The sequence below is a fragment of the Vigna angularis genome, chromosome 2 (genome assembly GCF_016808095.1).
Source record: "Vigna angularis cultivar LongXiaoDou No.4 chromosome 2, ASM1680809v1, whole genome shotgun sequence".
Lineage (NCBI taxonomy): Eukaryota > Viridiplantae > Streptophyta > Magnoliopsida > Fabales > Fabaceae > Vigna > Vigna angularis.
In genome coordinates, this window is record NC_068971.1 from 41505812 (window position 1) to 41522456 (window position 16645).

The following is a 16645-nucleotide window of genomic DNA, read 5'->3' on the forward strand; positions in this document are numbered from 1 at the left end:
GAAATCTATCTCATATTCGTGCTCATCCACTCACAATGGTGGTGGAGTTCTCAATATTCTTATGAAATATTCGACACAGCACATTTTTTTTTCTTTGTTTTTTCGTGTCATCCATGATTGTTCCAAAGTCGAGTAATTATCTTCAAACTTTCAAAACATGAACAAAATCAAAATTTCCGAAATTTACAACCTAAAATCAAACGGAAAGATATATAGCCTTATCAAAAGAATAACTTCTCCCCCATAAAGATATCTTACTGGGACAAAATGAGATCATTATTATATTCTCGATCTGTACAATACAGCTTTAGCTTTTCTTATATTTTCTTTCTCTTTCTATTTTTTTCCATTTCGGTTGAATTTCTTTAGAAGACTACATATATAAGGAAGCAGACCTCAAAGCCGCCTCTCTTGAAATCAATAAAGGAAAACTAATGTATACATAAAACATGAGTCTATTTTTTATTTTTTTTTTCTGATAAACTATGCATTAGTTCTCTTCTCATAATCACCTTGCACTTGCTTGCACAAAGGGTATTGTCTTTGAAGACCTCATCACTATCCTCTTTTTCCTTTGCAAATTTTCTCTGGTCATAAACAACCCAACCCCTTTGCTTCTGATCCTTTGATTATTCTCAGCCTCTTGCAGGAGAATACGAACATGCTGCAATTAATGAAACCAAAACAGCTTATGAGATGGCGAATTTACAACAAAAAACTCAGTGAGATATGATAAAAACTATTCAACCATATGAATATAAAATGAAAGAAAGAAATAGATCAAAAGACTTACTTCCATGGAACATCTCCAACCAGCATCCAGTCACCATCCTTGTCTTCATAAGTAGGAGCGTATTCAGATCCGTTGTATCCCTCCCTTTCTGAGTATTCACCTGGAACCATGGATCATTATTCATTAGCTCAAGATTCCATATATCTCAATTGGAAAACTAAAAAAGAAAAGTTATCTGCTGCTGGTTCTTACCAAATGTGCACTTGAACAAATTTTGCAAGGCCTTGAGGAGTTCTGGGTAGCTTTGGTAAACCTTGAGATCTATCTTCCTCAAGTAAGGTGCACCAGCCATGCTGACTTTTACGTACATTCCAGTTCCATCGCCCTGCTCCACCTTTTTCTGTTGTAGACTGTTCTTCCTAAAAGATCTAATCGGTGGCCACCCCACTACTTGTACCCTGTCATCCATTCATGTATTCATCATTAATTTTCACTCATATACATACATAAAAAAAGTAAATATAAATATGTAAGTTGCTTACTTTGCAGGTTGGACACTGTCTTCGTTGTGATCACTTGTGGTTGTGGAGTTCGAAGAATCAGAGATGTTGTTTTTGCACCTGGACTCTTCCAATTCTGGTGAAGATCTCTTGTTGCTGTTTCTGACAACAGAGCCACTGCATGGACGTTTCTCTTGAGGTTCATCACTCCCTGGCAATCCCAACCTCAACTCTGTGGCCCTAAGATTCAGCTCAATTTCATAGCTCCCCATTGAATTCGATCTCGCTTACTTCACTAGTTCACACGCTGTGTGTTATAAATGTAAATGAAGAACTTCAATTCCGAATTGAAAAGATGCTAAATTCTGAGTTATGGGAAGGAGAGAGAGATAGGTAGGAAGAGATTGATTGAAGATTGAAAAAAGATGTGGTGCATGAGTTATTAGGTGGTGGCTCGTCAATTTTATAGGAACGTGTTAGTGAGGGACGATAAATGTAGCTGACATATGCTCATGGTGCATGAATTGCGCATAGCGAGGAGGGATAACCTAACCGACCATGTCTCTTCTGTGACACGCTCTTTTCACCCACCAATCACAGATTGACAAGGCATCAATGGGAGAGTGGGCCCAGTCCACACGATGGAAGCGGATGACAGATGTGACTGTCTGTCACATGAAGGACAGGAAAAAGCAGGTTGTCGAAATGAGAGGGGACAGCCGGGCAACAAACACAGCCAATGACAGTGACAAACGTGGACCATCAACCGACGGCTCAGATGCTGTGAACTTTTGGGAGTGGTTTCAGGAGCGTTGGATCTCTGTGAGAACAAATCCATGTGACAGGGGTGTGGGACCCACTTGGGTGTCTTTGATGGGATGGGCATGACCATGTGGATGTTGGCCAGTGGGCGCATGCCACGTAAGATTTGCATGTGCTATGCTCAACTCCTCCTTCCTTCCTTCCTCCCAGTTCATCCTATCTCTACATTCTCCAACTGAAATTTCCTTTTTAACATTACTTATATAAATAATATACGCTTAATCTACAATATATAGCATTCAATGAAATTTCAGTGGATTAGGTCAATTCTCAACAATGCATCTTCATTTCATATATATGCCGCCTAGTAATCCAACCCTAATCCTCATCAAAATCAAATATGTCTATTTAATTATATAAATCGATCTATACGCATAACAAATATCCGATTTTGGTTTTAATTTATGCAATTCCAGATTTTATTCCAAATTGATTTAATATTAAATCGGGTGTTTAAGAAGATGGGATTTGACCATTAAGGTTTAAAAAAAAATACTTTGAATGTCGTGGTAAATTTTCAGAGGGAAGGAACAACAAAGTTTATTAAAACAATATGATGAAGTTTACACCAATTAAGTGTATCTGTGACACTGAAGACGTATCTGATATGAAATACCAAACACAGTAAGTGAACAAGCTACTTTATAGAGTTAAAAAAATGATATAGTAAAAGGACGTCAAATTTTATTGCTTTGATTAATGGCCATTTAGATGGCCACTCACTCGATAACTATACATTTTTACATGTTACTTTATAAAATTATACAAGCGTGTAGTATTATTTTTTGGTGATTATAATCAGTATATCGTTATACGCAAACTATTTACAAATCTTAATTTATAGCATTTGACAACATTGGTTGCTTATGTGTATTTATTATAGTTGGATACTACGTGAAAAATCTATGTAGATCAATGATAGATGTATCCAAGTCCCACCAACAGAGAGGATATTAGGGTTCATCAGCAGTTCCCTTTCTTCACATTTATTTGTGCGCCTTCAAGAAAAAGCTACACACAACAGAAGCCAGTTATTGCTTGGACCACGCAACAAGTTAAAGCATAATGGAAGCTCTCCAAAACCTACTCACATTCACGCATGCAACATAGATATGTTAGGCTTGCTAGCAAAAAGGTTAAACAATTCGAACAGAGATATTCAAAAGCCTGACGTTACATGCAGAACCATTTTTTAAAACGAAATCACAGGGGCATCCTTTTCTCGACCCAGCAGTTCATGCATTTCCCTTCGCATGCAAAGAGGCATAGCAATATATATATATATATACATGGCATGGAAAATGGAATCGGTTCCTCACATAGAAATTACAATGGTGAGATCGAAAAGTGAAATATGAGTACAGGAAGAAAGAGGGTTGTGGAATTGGAAAAGGCGGTGATTAAAGAAGTAATGTAATGTTTAATTTGGAAGCATAGTAGTGGCAGGTAGCGTGGCTATGTGGCGTATTATGAAAACACACACGAGCGATGTATTTAATTTTGATGGCGATGTATAATGTGGGCCTTGAGCCACACGTGGGTGATAAGATTGAAGCCTTTTTGTTTTGATGTTGAAGAAGGAAGGCCCAATAGTTAAATTAAATTAAATTAGATTAATTAAATTAGATTGAATTAAATTTTTGTGGGTAGTCCCCACTCCCACAGCATTGTTGGTTGGTTGTTCCCCAGGATGCGAAAGCATTGAATGTGATTGATTGTTTGGGCCACACAGAGGGCATGAAATGCTATGAATGCACCTTCTTTTTAAGCTATCTCTCTCGGCAACAACAGCTAGCACAGACAATTAAGCAAGGATGTAATATAAGTCTACCTCTCATTCGCGCTGCACTGTTAAAGTTAACTTCCTCTTTCTAAACTCCATTTTTTAATCATTCACAAATCATTTTTAATTATTAAAGCCTAAACCAAATACATGGATAACTTTTTCATTCGTTAGCTTTGTCTTCAACTTTTCATGTATTCATTTCTTAATTTAATTCTAATTTATATTGCAACCTTTTTTTCAATTTTTATCAGGAGTTCATTTTTTATATATTTAGCTCACATCATTAGTGCTCGATATAGATATACAAATAGGATATAACATCGACTTCGATGGCCTATAATTCCTTTTCCCACATATTATACCAAGGTTCTTGGTTGCAAGACTTCTTTAGTTTACAATAGATTCAAATTTCATATTTGATATTAAGATTATTGTTGATATTTAAATAAATATATAAATTTTAGCCCTATTATTTTTATATATAATTTAATTCAACTTTATAAAGGTATCTTGTGAGGGGAAGCTCACATTAATTTTACATCTATTTATATACTATAATTTGATTATATTATTGGTTGATGGAAAATTTTTAAAGCAACTTTTGAAACGTGTTAAGTAAGGTTGATCCGCCAATTAGAAACTAGTTGAAACATACAATCTAGCCCGCAGAAGGACAGACTAGCGGACTAGCTTGTAAAATTTGATTTTTTTTTCTGATTTGGTAGCTTAAGCCCAATTTGAGATATTTTGCTTATATGCAAGCCTAGTTCCAATACTTTGTACTCACTACTTGTATCATACAAAAACTTTATACATTTTGTAACATTAAAAAAAACTAATTTGTCAACCATCATGATCTAATCTAATGCATTGTCAACAAAGGTATAAATTAATTAATACATAACAAAATATTCAATACAAAAACTTCCATCATCATTCTTCGTTCAATCTTCATCACTTTCCTTTTCAAAGTTATTAGATACACCATTAGAACAACTCCCCTCCACTCTTTCATCTTCATCAACATAATCATCTTAATACCACATGAAATTGAATTGAAGAAATGAAAGTTAAAATATAAAAATTATTTATGAAAACTAAAATAAAATAAAATTTAAATTAAATAAGTTACCATAATCACGAAACTCATGCTTCTAGTTGGAAGTACAAATTATTGTATCAACATTTTTTACCAATAGACGACATCTATAATTATTCAAAATCCTTAAACAATTACAGAAAGCAAGCATATTCAAATGTAACTGTAATAATTGGGACACTTAGCAAATCAATAGTTCTAACTAACAAATCTGAAAAACGTTGACTTTGACTCTTTCACCGTTCAAGAACATCCATATGTTCAATAATATTAACATCCAATGTTGACTCATCCAAGTATATATCAAGTTGGTTCCTTCTTATTTTAGCAGCAGCTTGAAGCTTGCATTGTTTTGTTTTCTAACATAAAAAGCAAAATCAAAGTTTAATTTATATGTATGATAATAAATAATTAAATCGCTAACAAAAAAATAGATTTTATGTTTGTTATTTTAGGCTTTTGACATCTATGAAATGTCCAACGTCATAGCTAAAGACGTTAAATTGACGGTATGTTGACTTTGAATAGACGTCAATTAACGTCTGTTGCATTTATAACAGACATTAATTGATGTCTTTTGTTTTTACAAGAGACGTCAATTTATAGGCTTATTTTTTTTAAATTTTTCATCAATATTTTCTACTAGTGAAATCATGAAAAATCAATATATAATACAAGAATATACTACAAAAATTTTCAGAATTTTAGAAGTAGTAACAACCAATAGAAAGACCGTCTATGGCTTACTAAAAGATTTTTACAAAAGTTCAAAACACACAATTTCACTCAATACCCAATTCCAATTACTTAACTAGTTTTTAAGTGTTAGTAGATTCTCGCATAAAGATTTACCCATTTAAAGAGGAAAATGATTCACAAATATTCAAATCAACATTCCTAATATGGAAGTTCTTAATTTTTCTCTTTGCAATTGATTTAATTTTAGTATTTGATTAACCTCAAAATTATCTTTTATATACTTTGTAAAGAAAATTTACTTTACAATTGTATTTTGTTTTTGGAAATATAAATATAATGAAAATGAATAAAGAATCAAGATAAAATTTTTAGTTGTGATGAGTGATTATGGTGAAGGGATATTAGGAAGGTATCGGGAAGGAAAGTGGAGTGATTGGTTTAATTAAATCTACTAAGGGAAATAGTATCTAGAAAAAGGATATATACGGTTAGCAAATATATCGTTCAGAGAGAAATATCCATAGTTGTATGTGAACTCAAATAGTAAGGTAGACACTAGGGCATGTTTGGACATTCTGTAGCAATTGGATTACTGTGACATTTGCACAACATAATCTACTAATTAATCACCTTAAAAACAATTTAATCTACTAATTAATCACCTTAAAAACAATTTAATCTACTAATGTCAGCTAGGTATGGTAATAGAGTTTAGGATATAATATGAAAGTTTTAAAGGCAAAGAAAAGATATTCTGACTTTTGCCTGTATCCTATAACTTGTTTGAAAATTGTGGTAAAGGGTCAAAGTAGGTTGGTGGGAAGGTAGTTGGTAGGTTAAAGAATATTGGTAGGTCACATGAAGAACAAATACGAAGACTCCTACTCAAAAAGTATGGAGAGACAACTTGAGGTCACTCTTTTTACTTATTTTTTATATTATGATCAAAACTAGTTTATGATATTGGTTTATATTTTGCTAGAATTTATGTATATGTTTGTTGGATCTATCGAGAAGGAGGTTGTCGGTCACCAAGAGAAATAATATCACTATTGAATCTATTTGAGCCAACTATATAAGGGATCGACTTCACACTTGAATTCCAACAATGTTTTGTAAACATAATGTGAATAATTGTAAAAATGTAAAAGAGTTTAAATCATGTTGATAAAAGAAATCAATTCCTTACTATTAAGTGTTACTATTAAGTGTTTGGATAGTATGTGACTAATCTTATTTTTTTTAAATCTAAGAATAACAACTTTTTTTATCTTTAATAAGCAAAAGTAACCATTAACTGGGATTGAAAATCTTTTTCCTTTAATAAAAAGTTGATTTTTTAGGATTAAATATATTTTTAATTAAATTTTGATATGAAATTAGAATATGTAAAATTTTGATATATTTTTATATCCAAACTTTAAAGATAAATTGATTACGTTAATTTTTTTTACCTGTCAAATATATTTTATATTAATATTTGAGTTATTTAAACAAATTAAGACGTCACTATTTCTATTATAAAATACATTTAACACATTAAAATAATTTAATTAAAAATATTATATCTATTTATTTATAAAAATTGATAACAAAAATGTCACAATTTCGAACAAAAAAAAATTTAATTTATTAAAGTTGAAGTACTCAAGATATATTTAACTTTTTCTTTAATAATTAATTGATTAATATTTTTATTTTCTTATTTCCTCTAGCATAAACTCGTTTAGAAAACAAAAATTTCTATCTTATTTGTCCGTTATTTATTATCTATTCTATCTCGTGCACTAAACAAAACATAAAAATTAAGTTACACACTAAATAGATATCTTTCTTATATAAGCCTATCGTCGGTTCATTTATTTATTTATTTGGTTGAGATATATGCTAACCCATTATTTATTCAATATGATTACAAGTATGTGAAAGCAATCACGAATAAATTACCATTATACAACTTTTTTTAATAGTTATGTATATAAAATATAAAGTTGAGACAATTAGATAAATTTACTATAACAATCTGATAGTACACACATTGAATTCAATATTAATAATATTTTCCTTTTAGTAATAGAGATCAAAGGTTGAGAATCCCAAAATTAGTACACCAAATCTTAAAGCGTAACTACCAAGTTATTTTGCATTAACTTGTAACATGGCTTAACGTAGTGTTCTTGGTGAATGTTGCCTTTGACCACCACCCAAACTTACATGGTTTTTTTCTGGGTTGAAATCACATATTCTGTCAAACCGACAACCAAAATGTGGCAGTTTCTGATCCATGTTGAAGTAGGATATTGAAGTTGACGATACATTAATAAAGAAAAGAAATCACTTTCAGAGACAAACAAATTAAAAATGTTGGCACTCATTAGTTCATTTCCTTGACAGTTTTTGCACGAAAGAGGGTTAAGATGGCCCCCCAGTTTCGCAGCCATGGTCAATGGCATGGCCATTGCTACGTCACTCTGATTCAAACCAATCCTTCATCCTTTATTCTTCACAGTTTTACTTCTTTTACTCATGTACTTTGATCATGCTCCTTCTGTTTATCGACGGTATAAAAATACAGTAATAATATCGAAAATATTTTTTTAACATTTTTTATAACTTTTTTACAACATTGGTTTGTTGAAACTGAAAACCAAATTTTTAAGTAAAATCTATATTTCAACCCTAGATTAAAACAAAGGTGGTTGAGAAATGAAACCTACTAAAAAGAGTTTTATTATGAATGAAACTGATAGGTAGTCTCCATCAATCAATATTATGATCACTTAAAAATTTTATTTTTATAGCATGGAAATAGGAAACAACCTTTGTTATCGGTTGAGTGAAAATAAAGTAAAAACAAAAGTTGAGTCCATCAACACTTTTTGTACTTTATTTCACATCATTTTATCTTTCTCTTAGTTTTTTAATAAATTACATTAACTATAGTTTAACTTTTTTTTACATCAATCTCTTTAATAAATTTGGTCTCGTTTTTCAATAAATAATTGTAGTTTCACTTTATCTTTATATATGTATGTGTAATTGAATTTACTTGTGTTAGAAACAGCGGCCCATAATCTATTTCTAATTCGGGCTAAACATTACAAATGAAATAATTGAAATATCTGCGTTGTCATTCTACTAAGAACAATGAAGAATTTATTGATATTTGCGAGAGGCTTCAAACTTACAAGAAAGTCAATTCGTTAAAGCGATTTGTAATCGTTGTTCCTTACTCTATCCTTCACCTTGTCTCGCCATTTAAGACATTCTAGTTAAAGGATAACTTACACTTTTCTCCATCTTATTTTATTTTGCAATGTTAAAGCAATACAAGTTTTTTTTTAAAAAAAAAACTAATAACATAAATATTATAACAAATAATTTTTTACAATTTGCTTGTTGAAAAATTAGAGTTTAGTGTAAATTAATACAAGTTCTTTGATCAAATTTTGTTATATTATGTGTATATAAAAAAAAATTGAGTAAGTATCTTTTCATGCGTTTTTGGAAAAATGATGCAAGACTCCATGATAATGGTTGACAACACTAGGGGAGAGAGGAAGACAAAAAAAATTGTGTACTATATGATAGAAATAAAAGTGATAAAAAAAAGTAACATGTGTTTATTTCAAAAATAATAAAATACGATGTGATATATACATATTTTAAAAAGTCTTAAAAATATTATAAATATATAATTGTTATTATGTGAATTCAAATTAAAATTATATGTATTAAATATTATTAAAATAAAAATTTATAAATTATTATTATTATAAAAGTATTATTATTTTATAAATTAGATATTTTATTAAAAAATATTAGCAAAGTATTTTAAATATCATTGAGCATGAATACATTGTCCAAATTGAAAGATCAGGAGATGATGTTAACTATGAGAGTGTTTGTAATATTGAATATTTTGAAGGACAGGGAATGTGGTAAAAAGATTTAGCAGTGAAAGCAGACAGTGACTTAGGTTATGAGATAGTGTTTGGATGACGAAGGGGAACAAGTGAGATGGTGCATCTGTAATTTGTGCATGGCCAAATTAATGTGATTTATGTCTGAAATACTGGGTGTAGCTAAGCTAGTGAACAATGTAAGTCACATTAAAGCTAAATTCACGCAACACATTAAAGTCGACCGTAGCTAGCCAAGCCTGCGCATATGTCATGTGCAGAACTGACACAAGCTGAATGTGAAACATTGACAAAACAAAAATCTCAGATTCTTAGTACCAAGGGGCTTCCCATGTTGAAAATGGTTAAGGTGGTGTGTACACTTTAGGTAAACATGGAATCCAATTTGCACTTTCTCATGGAGCTCAAGAAAGCACAATATTGGATCTCAGATCACGCAAGATCCAAGAAAAGGAACAACTTTTTACGCATTCAAAACAAACTTAATTATATATCGCCAAAATCATGATCATGGTTTAGGATCTCTCTACCAAATGCCAATAATTTTTAATGCAATGCTTGATTGCAATCTCTTTTTTTTTTTTTTTTTTTCTGTTCCTAGATAGCCCCCAACCCCCTGAAATGAGACCCTATCTGGGTCTAATCTCTGTTTATTTAAAAAAACATTATTTTAAAAATTGGTTATATAAATTTATACATGTTATATATAAACGTTAACCACCGCCCGGTGTATTAAATTATATACCATATCTCTCGTATATAGTCCTTGCAAACTTATAAAGAGAGCAAAAGGAAAATAAATCATTGTTCTATAATGACCACTGATGGCACGACGTAACTCCTCCTCTCCAAATTAAATGCTATATGAATTTATAATTTATTGAAATAGTTTTTAATACATAAATGGGATGGTGAAGGCCTATAATTTAGAGGATAAGAAGTTATACTGTGAGGGAAATGTTTCATAATAGTGCAACTTTTTCCCCATTTACACGAAGCATTACTCTTGTCCCTATATTGCTGTGTCTCTTATTTGTAAATGGTAAAATAAGAAAATCTACATAGGAATAAACAGAAGGGTTAAAAGGTAAAGGAGAGAGAAAGAGAGAGAGAGAGAAAGAAAGAGTGAGTGGGGTGCCCTACAGCGGCGCACATGGGATAGGGTTTGACACCTAGGACTACATAAGGCCAACAAACCCACATGGCCACTTCCGTGGGACCTAACAATTCTTTCCAATGAATCTTACCACATGACTATGTGACATATAATGGTCCCACCCTTATCCCTATACCCAATTAGAGCGAAGTGGGAAAAGGGCAAACTCAACTCAAATCACCTCTCACACCATTTTTGGTATTCATCTTCTACAATTTCCTAATTCATATTCTTCCATTTTCATGAAACCTCACATGTTTGACCATCACCTCCCATTTTCCTATATACTAGACTCTACACTTCTGGATCTACCGTTTTAAGGACTTGTCAATTAACTTCTTTTAGTATTCATTCTCACCTTTAAAATAAATTAATTATTATATATATATATATCCTTTATATAGCTTTTTTTTTATTCAAGTTCTTGCACATCTTGAAATAATTAATTTTTTTTTTTGGTTTTTAGCAATTATAACTTTGTAGTTTTAAATTATACTTTTTTGAATATCATCCCACAGAGTTTGATCGATGTAAGTTTCTTTCGCTCAAACCGATACATGCGTTTTGATGTTTTAAATTCAAAATTTGTTTCCCTATCATGATTTCGGATTAAACCATCTTTTAAGTTTGTAAAGATTCAATAATGATTTCCAAACTATACAAACATTCGAACTTTTAAAATATATATATACACACACACACACGAAAACTTGCAAGAGAGAAACCTAAAAAAAGCTCAAACTCTTTTGATTAATCGAATATTAAACCATGCATGTTTAGTACACTAAACCTATATATAGGTGTGGTAGAGAGACGGATATTTAAATAAAATATCATAAATTATAAATCGTATCACATATATAATTCGTAACGTTTAAAAAAGAGTTCATGGTAACATGTTAGGTTGACCTAATAAAGAAAAGTTTCTGTAAGAAGAAACAAAATTTGAAATTATAGTTATAAGAACTTAAATATATGGGTTCTACTTGATAAGTTGGAAGACTCTTAATAACAAAATGGATTTGGTTTGAAATGATGTCCCTCAACTTGCGTGAATGAGGATCACAGTCATCCCACAAATTAAAAGCCATTGCCAAAACAAGATTTGGGTGTCTCAAACTTAACCTGACTCGAATATCAACCACGATCAGAAGGTCTCTAACATAATCTTGGACACAATCTTTTCAGCTTCTTTTCTCACTGTCCAGTTTGACAATTCCAGATGTTGAAAGGAGAAGACAATTGGGGCAACATGGACGTGGCCACCATGTGTGCGTGCATTTCTCAAGTAAAACCTCTCCGATCAAACCTCAAATCTTTATGTATGCACACAGTAACAACAAACAGTTAACTGTTCCTGTCAAATAATTGCACATCTTCATTTATATATGTTTTTTTTTTCACCACAACTTCCGTTGTGAACCTCCTTTAGCACATACATAAGGGCACATCCCAGCAAAAAAATGAGTCTGTCGTCTATAAAGTGCGCTTGAGTACTTTTATTTGTAATAATTATGTACATCAAATATCGTATTAAGTGCTATAATAAATTGATGTAAGAGAATGCAACCACACACACATGTCTTTCATTTTTCTTATTGATATTTATTGTATGCTTTATTTGTTTCTCTACCACTGAACAATTGGTTATCTTAATAGGCAGCATGCCTGCCTCATATAGAACCAACTGATTAAGTTTGATAATTACCGAGCTAGGGATGCTGAACAAAACGCTGGAAACAAAAAATCTTCTTGTCACCGGTGGTGAAGTATCGTCACTTTCAGTAATGTAGGTTGATTTAACTATGTATGGCTACTCAGATTGACAACTCTAGATAAATAGTGAATAAGTTTGTACAGTGAAATTGTTTTAAATTGTTAATTACACTGTGAATTAACTGCATAAAATCAACAGGGGGTTTGATTAATATGGAGTTAGTATGTGTCTATTCCTGATTATCGATGGTAAAATATAATACAAGTCCTTTTTTTCACGCATGCATCCACGTAAGAGTCCACTCGGGAAGCGAGTACTCCTTGAGTTTGGAATCTTTTTTATCGATCCTAGGTGGATTATCGATCTAAGACCAATAATAATGGTGGCTAAACCCAAAGATGAATAGTGGTGTTCACCTCTAACGATGATCTTTGCTTAATAAAGGGTATCACAATTCAATGAAAACAGTTGAATTTGTAAAAAACATAAAAGTGGGAAAAAGTAGAGTTTTAAAAACTATGGTTTGGAGCATAAGATGAACAGTTACTGTGTATGGAATAATCGATGTTGCGTGTGTGTGCATGCAAATGCAAAGAAGGGTATTAGAAAAGGTATAGTTATGTGATAATAGACATGATTTGAGAAGGGAAACAGGAATAAAAGCAGAAGAATAATTTAGAATGAAAAAGGCGTAAAGGGAGTGAGTGTGTGTGAAATGACGAAACCCTAGGATGAATAAAGAAATGAAGTGTGTAAGCAAGCAACATGGGGTGTCCACTTCCGCTTCTTCCACTGAACAATCATAGGAAGATAACATCAGGTTGTCGTCAGCAAGGGCAGCATGAACAGAAAAGTCCAGCTCACACATTCCTCCACGTGTCAGAAACCCATTCCCTCTAAAAAATTTCGATTAAAAAGACAGGACGCACCATGCGTCCTTGTATTAATGGGCACCACGCCCAAACGCTACCCTCCTTAAACGTCCCCTTGTCCTGCCCCTGCCCCTATACCATAGTACATTAGTACCCCCACCTCCTCCTATCTTTCACTATTATTGCCACATACCAAACAAATAACTGAATGCTTAGAGAGAGAAACACTGATATAAGAGACTGAAAACTCATGGAGGTTGGCCTCAACAAGGAGAACATGGGCTTTGAGGAAACTGAGCTAAGGCTTGGACTCCCTGGAGGAAACGCTGCCTCACCCACTGAAGAACTTCTTAGGAAGAGAGGTTTCTCTGAGACTCAAACTCACCATGACACTGCCACCGTAGATTTGATGCTTAATCTTTCATCCAAGGAACCAACCACTGGACCAGATCCATCTCATAAACACAACACCTTGCCTAAGGACAACACCCTTCTCCCTGCAGATCCTGCTAAGCCTCCAGCCAAGTAAGTTTTTCGTTACAAAATTCTCAAACACCTCATTTAATTTCTTCTCTATTTTCCACCTAGTTAACTCTACCTTTCATGATACACACAGAGAGAGTGTGTGTGTTAATAAGCTTGTAAACAAGGCTTTATATAGTATCATATACTAATTCATGGTATGGTCTAGGGCTAATAAGCAAGTAAATTTTATATGTGTGACGCTTGATGTGGAAAAGATAGAAACGGTGGGAAGAGATGAGATCGTGGAGGGTGGAATAAAGAAATGAAAGAGACTGAAACATAGACTTGTGATAGAGAGAGGGGGGTGAGAGAGTGATTAAAAAATATACTTTTGTGAGTTTTTTCCAAAAGAAATATTTTTATTTCCTTTATACTAATATGCAATGGAAAAATAAGACGCTCTCAACTCTCGTACAACATAAATATGGAATCACGTACGGGTTCATGCCAAAACCGTGTTCTACTTGCCTAGCCAGTTATGGAGAAAAGTGCAATAATTTACAATTATGTCTGAAAGTTTTGATGATAGGTAGTACACCAGAAAAAAGTTACACCTTTCTTGTCCTCATCGGCCATAGCATCATTTCTTCTTCTGACGATTCATTTACGCAGCGATGTAAAACACGGTATGGGTTAATAAAGGTAAAACTACACCAGTAAATATAAATAGCTAGCTCGTCTTCAAAAAGGATATAAAAGGAGGGTTGGATTATGGTATAATAAAACAGAAACATAAATTCTTACGTGCTTAATTAATCTATTTTTCACGCAAAGTTATATGGCTCTCAGCCTCTCAGTTTCATCACCAACTCTATCTGTAGAATTTGATTTATCTAATAGTTTGGTTATAGAATAATTAACCACATGTTTGGATGATGAGTTGTGTTGTATATTGTTTTGATGATAACAAAGTGATGAATTGAAATGAAATGCATAGGGCACAGGTGGTGGGTTGGCCACCTGTGCGGTCGTTCCGGAAGAACATGTTAGCTGTGCAAAAGAGTATTGGAGAAGAGAGTGAGAAGAATAGCAGCCCTAATGCAAGCTTTGTGAAAGTTAGCATGGATGGAGCACCTTATCTCCGCAAAGTGGACTTGAAGATGTATAAGAGTTACCGCGAGCTCTCTGATTCTTTAGGAAAAATGTTCAGCTCCTTCACCATTGGTAAATACTTAAGCCTGTGTTTTTAAATGATGATTCATTTTCCCAAAACAAACCACCAGTTTAAAAGTGAAATCAAGATTTTGCATGCATGTTTTTTTTATGAAAATAGTTTTGTTTGTATAGAACTTCAACCTTAACTTCTTTCATCCTCTTTTCAAATCTTTCAACGTTATATCGGGAAAATTTTAACCTGTAACTTCTCTCACCCTCCCTTTCAACTTTTTGCATGCATGTAATACTTAGAAGCTTGATGATTAGGGTTTGTAATGATTATGAATTAATGGTGCACGATGTATGCAATGGCAGGGAATTGTGAATCCCAAGGAATGAAGGATTTCATGAATGAGAGCAAACTGATGGATCTTTTGAACAGCTCTGATTATGTCCCAACCTATGAGGACAAGGATGGTGACTGGATGCTTGTCGGTGATGTCCCATGGGAGTAAGTCTTTCACCTCTGTTCGATGTCACTCCAAATCAGCTTGACCACCATAATTGAACTTTGTATAGTAACTCTAAAGAAGACTCTATACAGAAAACTAACTTACTTGCATCATAATAATTGCTTGTATATTATATCCTCATTAATTATGCACCTATTGAATGTGTACTTTGATGATAATTAATGAAGCCATTTTGGTATAAAATCTTAGAAATTTAATAAATAAAGAGAATGAATATGAACCATGGTTGAACATATAGACAGCACAGGCTAAGGAATAACATGTATTTTGTTCATGTCAACCAGGATGTTTGTTGAATCATGCAAGCGTTTACGCATCATGAAAGGAAAGGAGGCGATTGGTCTTGGTCTTGGTAAGAAAAAGTGCTATTTAAAAACCTTGTATTTAATTAATTGATTTAGATAGAGATTCTGAAAAACGTTGTTTGAATTTGATTATTTCAGCACCAAGAGCCATGGCAAAAAGCAAGAACAGGAGCTAGACTAGTGGGACATTGATGACCTGGTCCATCCTTTGTGATTGTGGTGCCCAGTTGGGTTAGTAACTAAAGTAAGGATAAGCAGCAGCAGCAGACAGGGATGGACATTGCAGGGTGTTGAATTATAGTTAATTTGTGTATCATTATGGTTTGTTATATGATATTTCAAACAAAACAATCAGATGGATGCATGTCTAATTAAGTACTAATCATGAACAGAAACATAATGACTCTCAATTATGTTGTTGTTAGACTTGGCTTTCTTATATATCTCTGCTTGTGTTGTGTGAGTGCTTGCTTAATAATAATTTTAAGATGTGTTTGTCTGTTGTAGTTGTAGCGACATATTATCATGCTTTACATTTAAAATTGTCTTGTAAAGTTTTCCCTTATCATTATGAGATTCCTTGCTATTAATCATTTTTCACATAATAACAAAACTGTATTTATTGCATTTACGTTAGTTTTTGTTTCGATCATCAAGACCCCAATAGATAGTACTGGAAATGTTCCCTGAACATGGTGGATGGGAAACAACAACATGTGCGTGTGCATGGAGCATTTATGCATGCCATTTCAATTACTTTCTTTAATTTATTATTATATTCCTTCAAGATATTGCTGTCTAATTTTCCATATAGAGAGAGAGAGAGAGAGTGCTTTCTTGGTCAAACTTATTAATTTTATAGATTGACGAGATGGGAAAA

The 16645-nt window shown here is 32.7% G+C and overlaps 2 protein-coding genes across 2 annotated transcripts; one reads left to right on the plus strand and one right to left on the minus strand.

Annotated features, from left to right (window-relative positions):
• Nucleotides 1-258: 258 nt before the first annotated feature.
• LOC108347948 (auxin-induced protein 22E) lies at nucleotides 259-1680 on the minus strand. Its single transcript, XM_017587412.2, has 4 exons — nucleotides 1276-1680; nucleotides 986-1191; nucleotides 794-893; nucleotides 259-664 (listed from the first exon to the last, which is right to left on the minus strand). The coding sequence occupies exons 1-4, from the start codon at nucleotides 1503-1505 to the stop codon at nucleotides 592-594; spliced, it is 609 nt and encodes a 202-aa protein (XP_017442901.1). The 5' UTR covers nucleotides 1506-1680; the 3' UTR covers nucleotides 259-591.
• An 11739-nt stretch (nucleotides 1681-13419) lies between these two features.
• LOC108347912 (auxin-induced protein AUX28) lies at nucleotides 13420-16271 on the plus strand. Its single transcript, XM_017587373.2, has 5 exons — nucleotides 13420-13832; nucleotides 14770-14996; nucleotides 15303-15438; nucleotides 15745-15812; nucleotides 15904-16271. Exons 1-5 carry the CDS (start codon nucleotides 13558-13560, stop codon nucleotides 15939-15941), a joined length of 744 nt encoding a protein of 247 aa, XP_017442862.1. The 5' UTR covers nucleotides 13420-13557; the 3' UTR covers nucleotides 15942-16271.
• The last annotated feature ends 374 nt before the right edge of the window (nucleotides 16272-16645 follow it).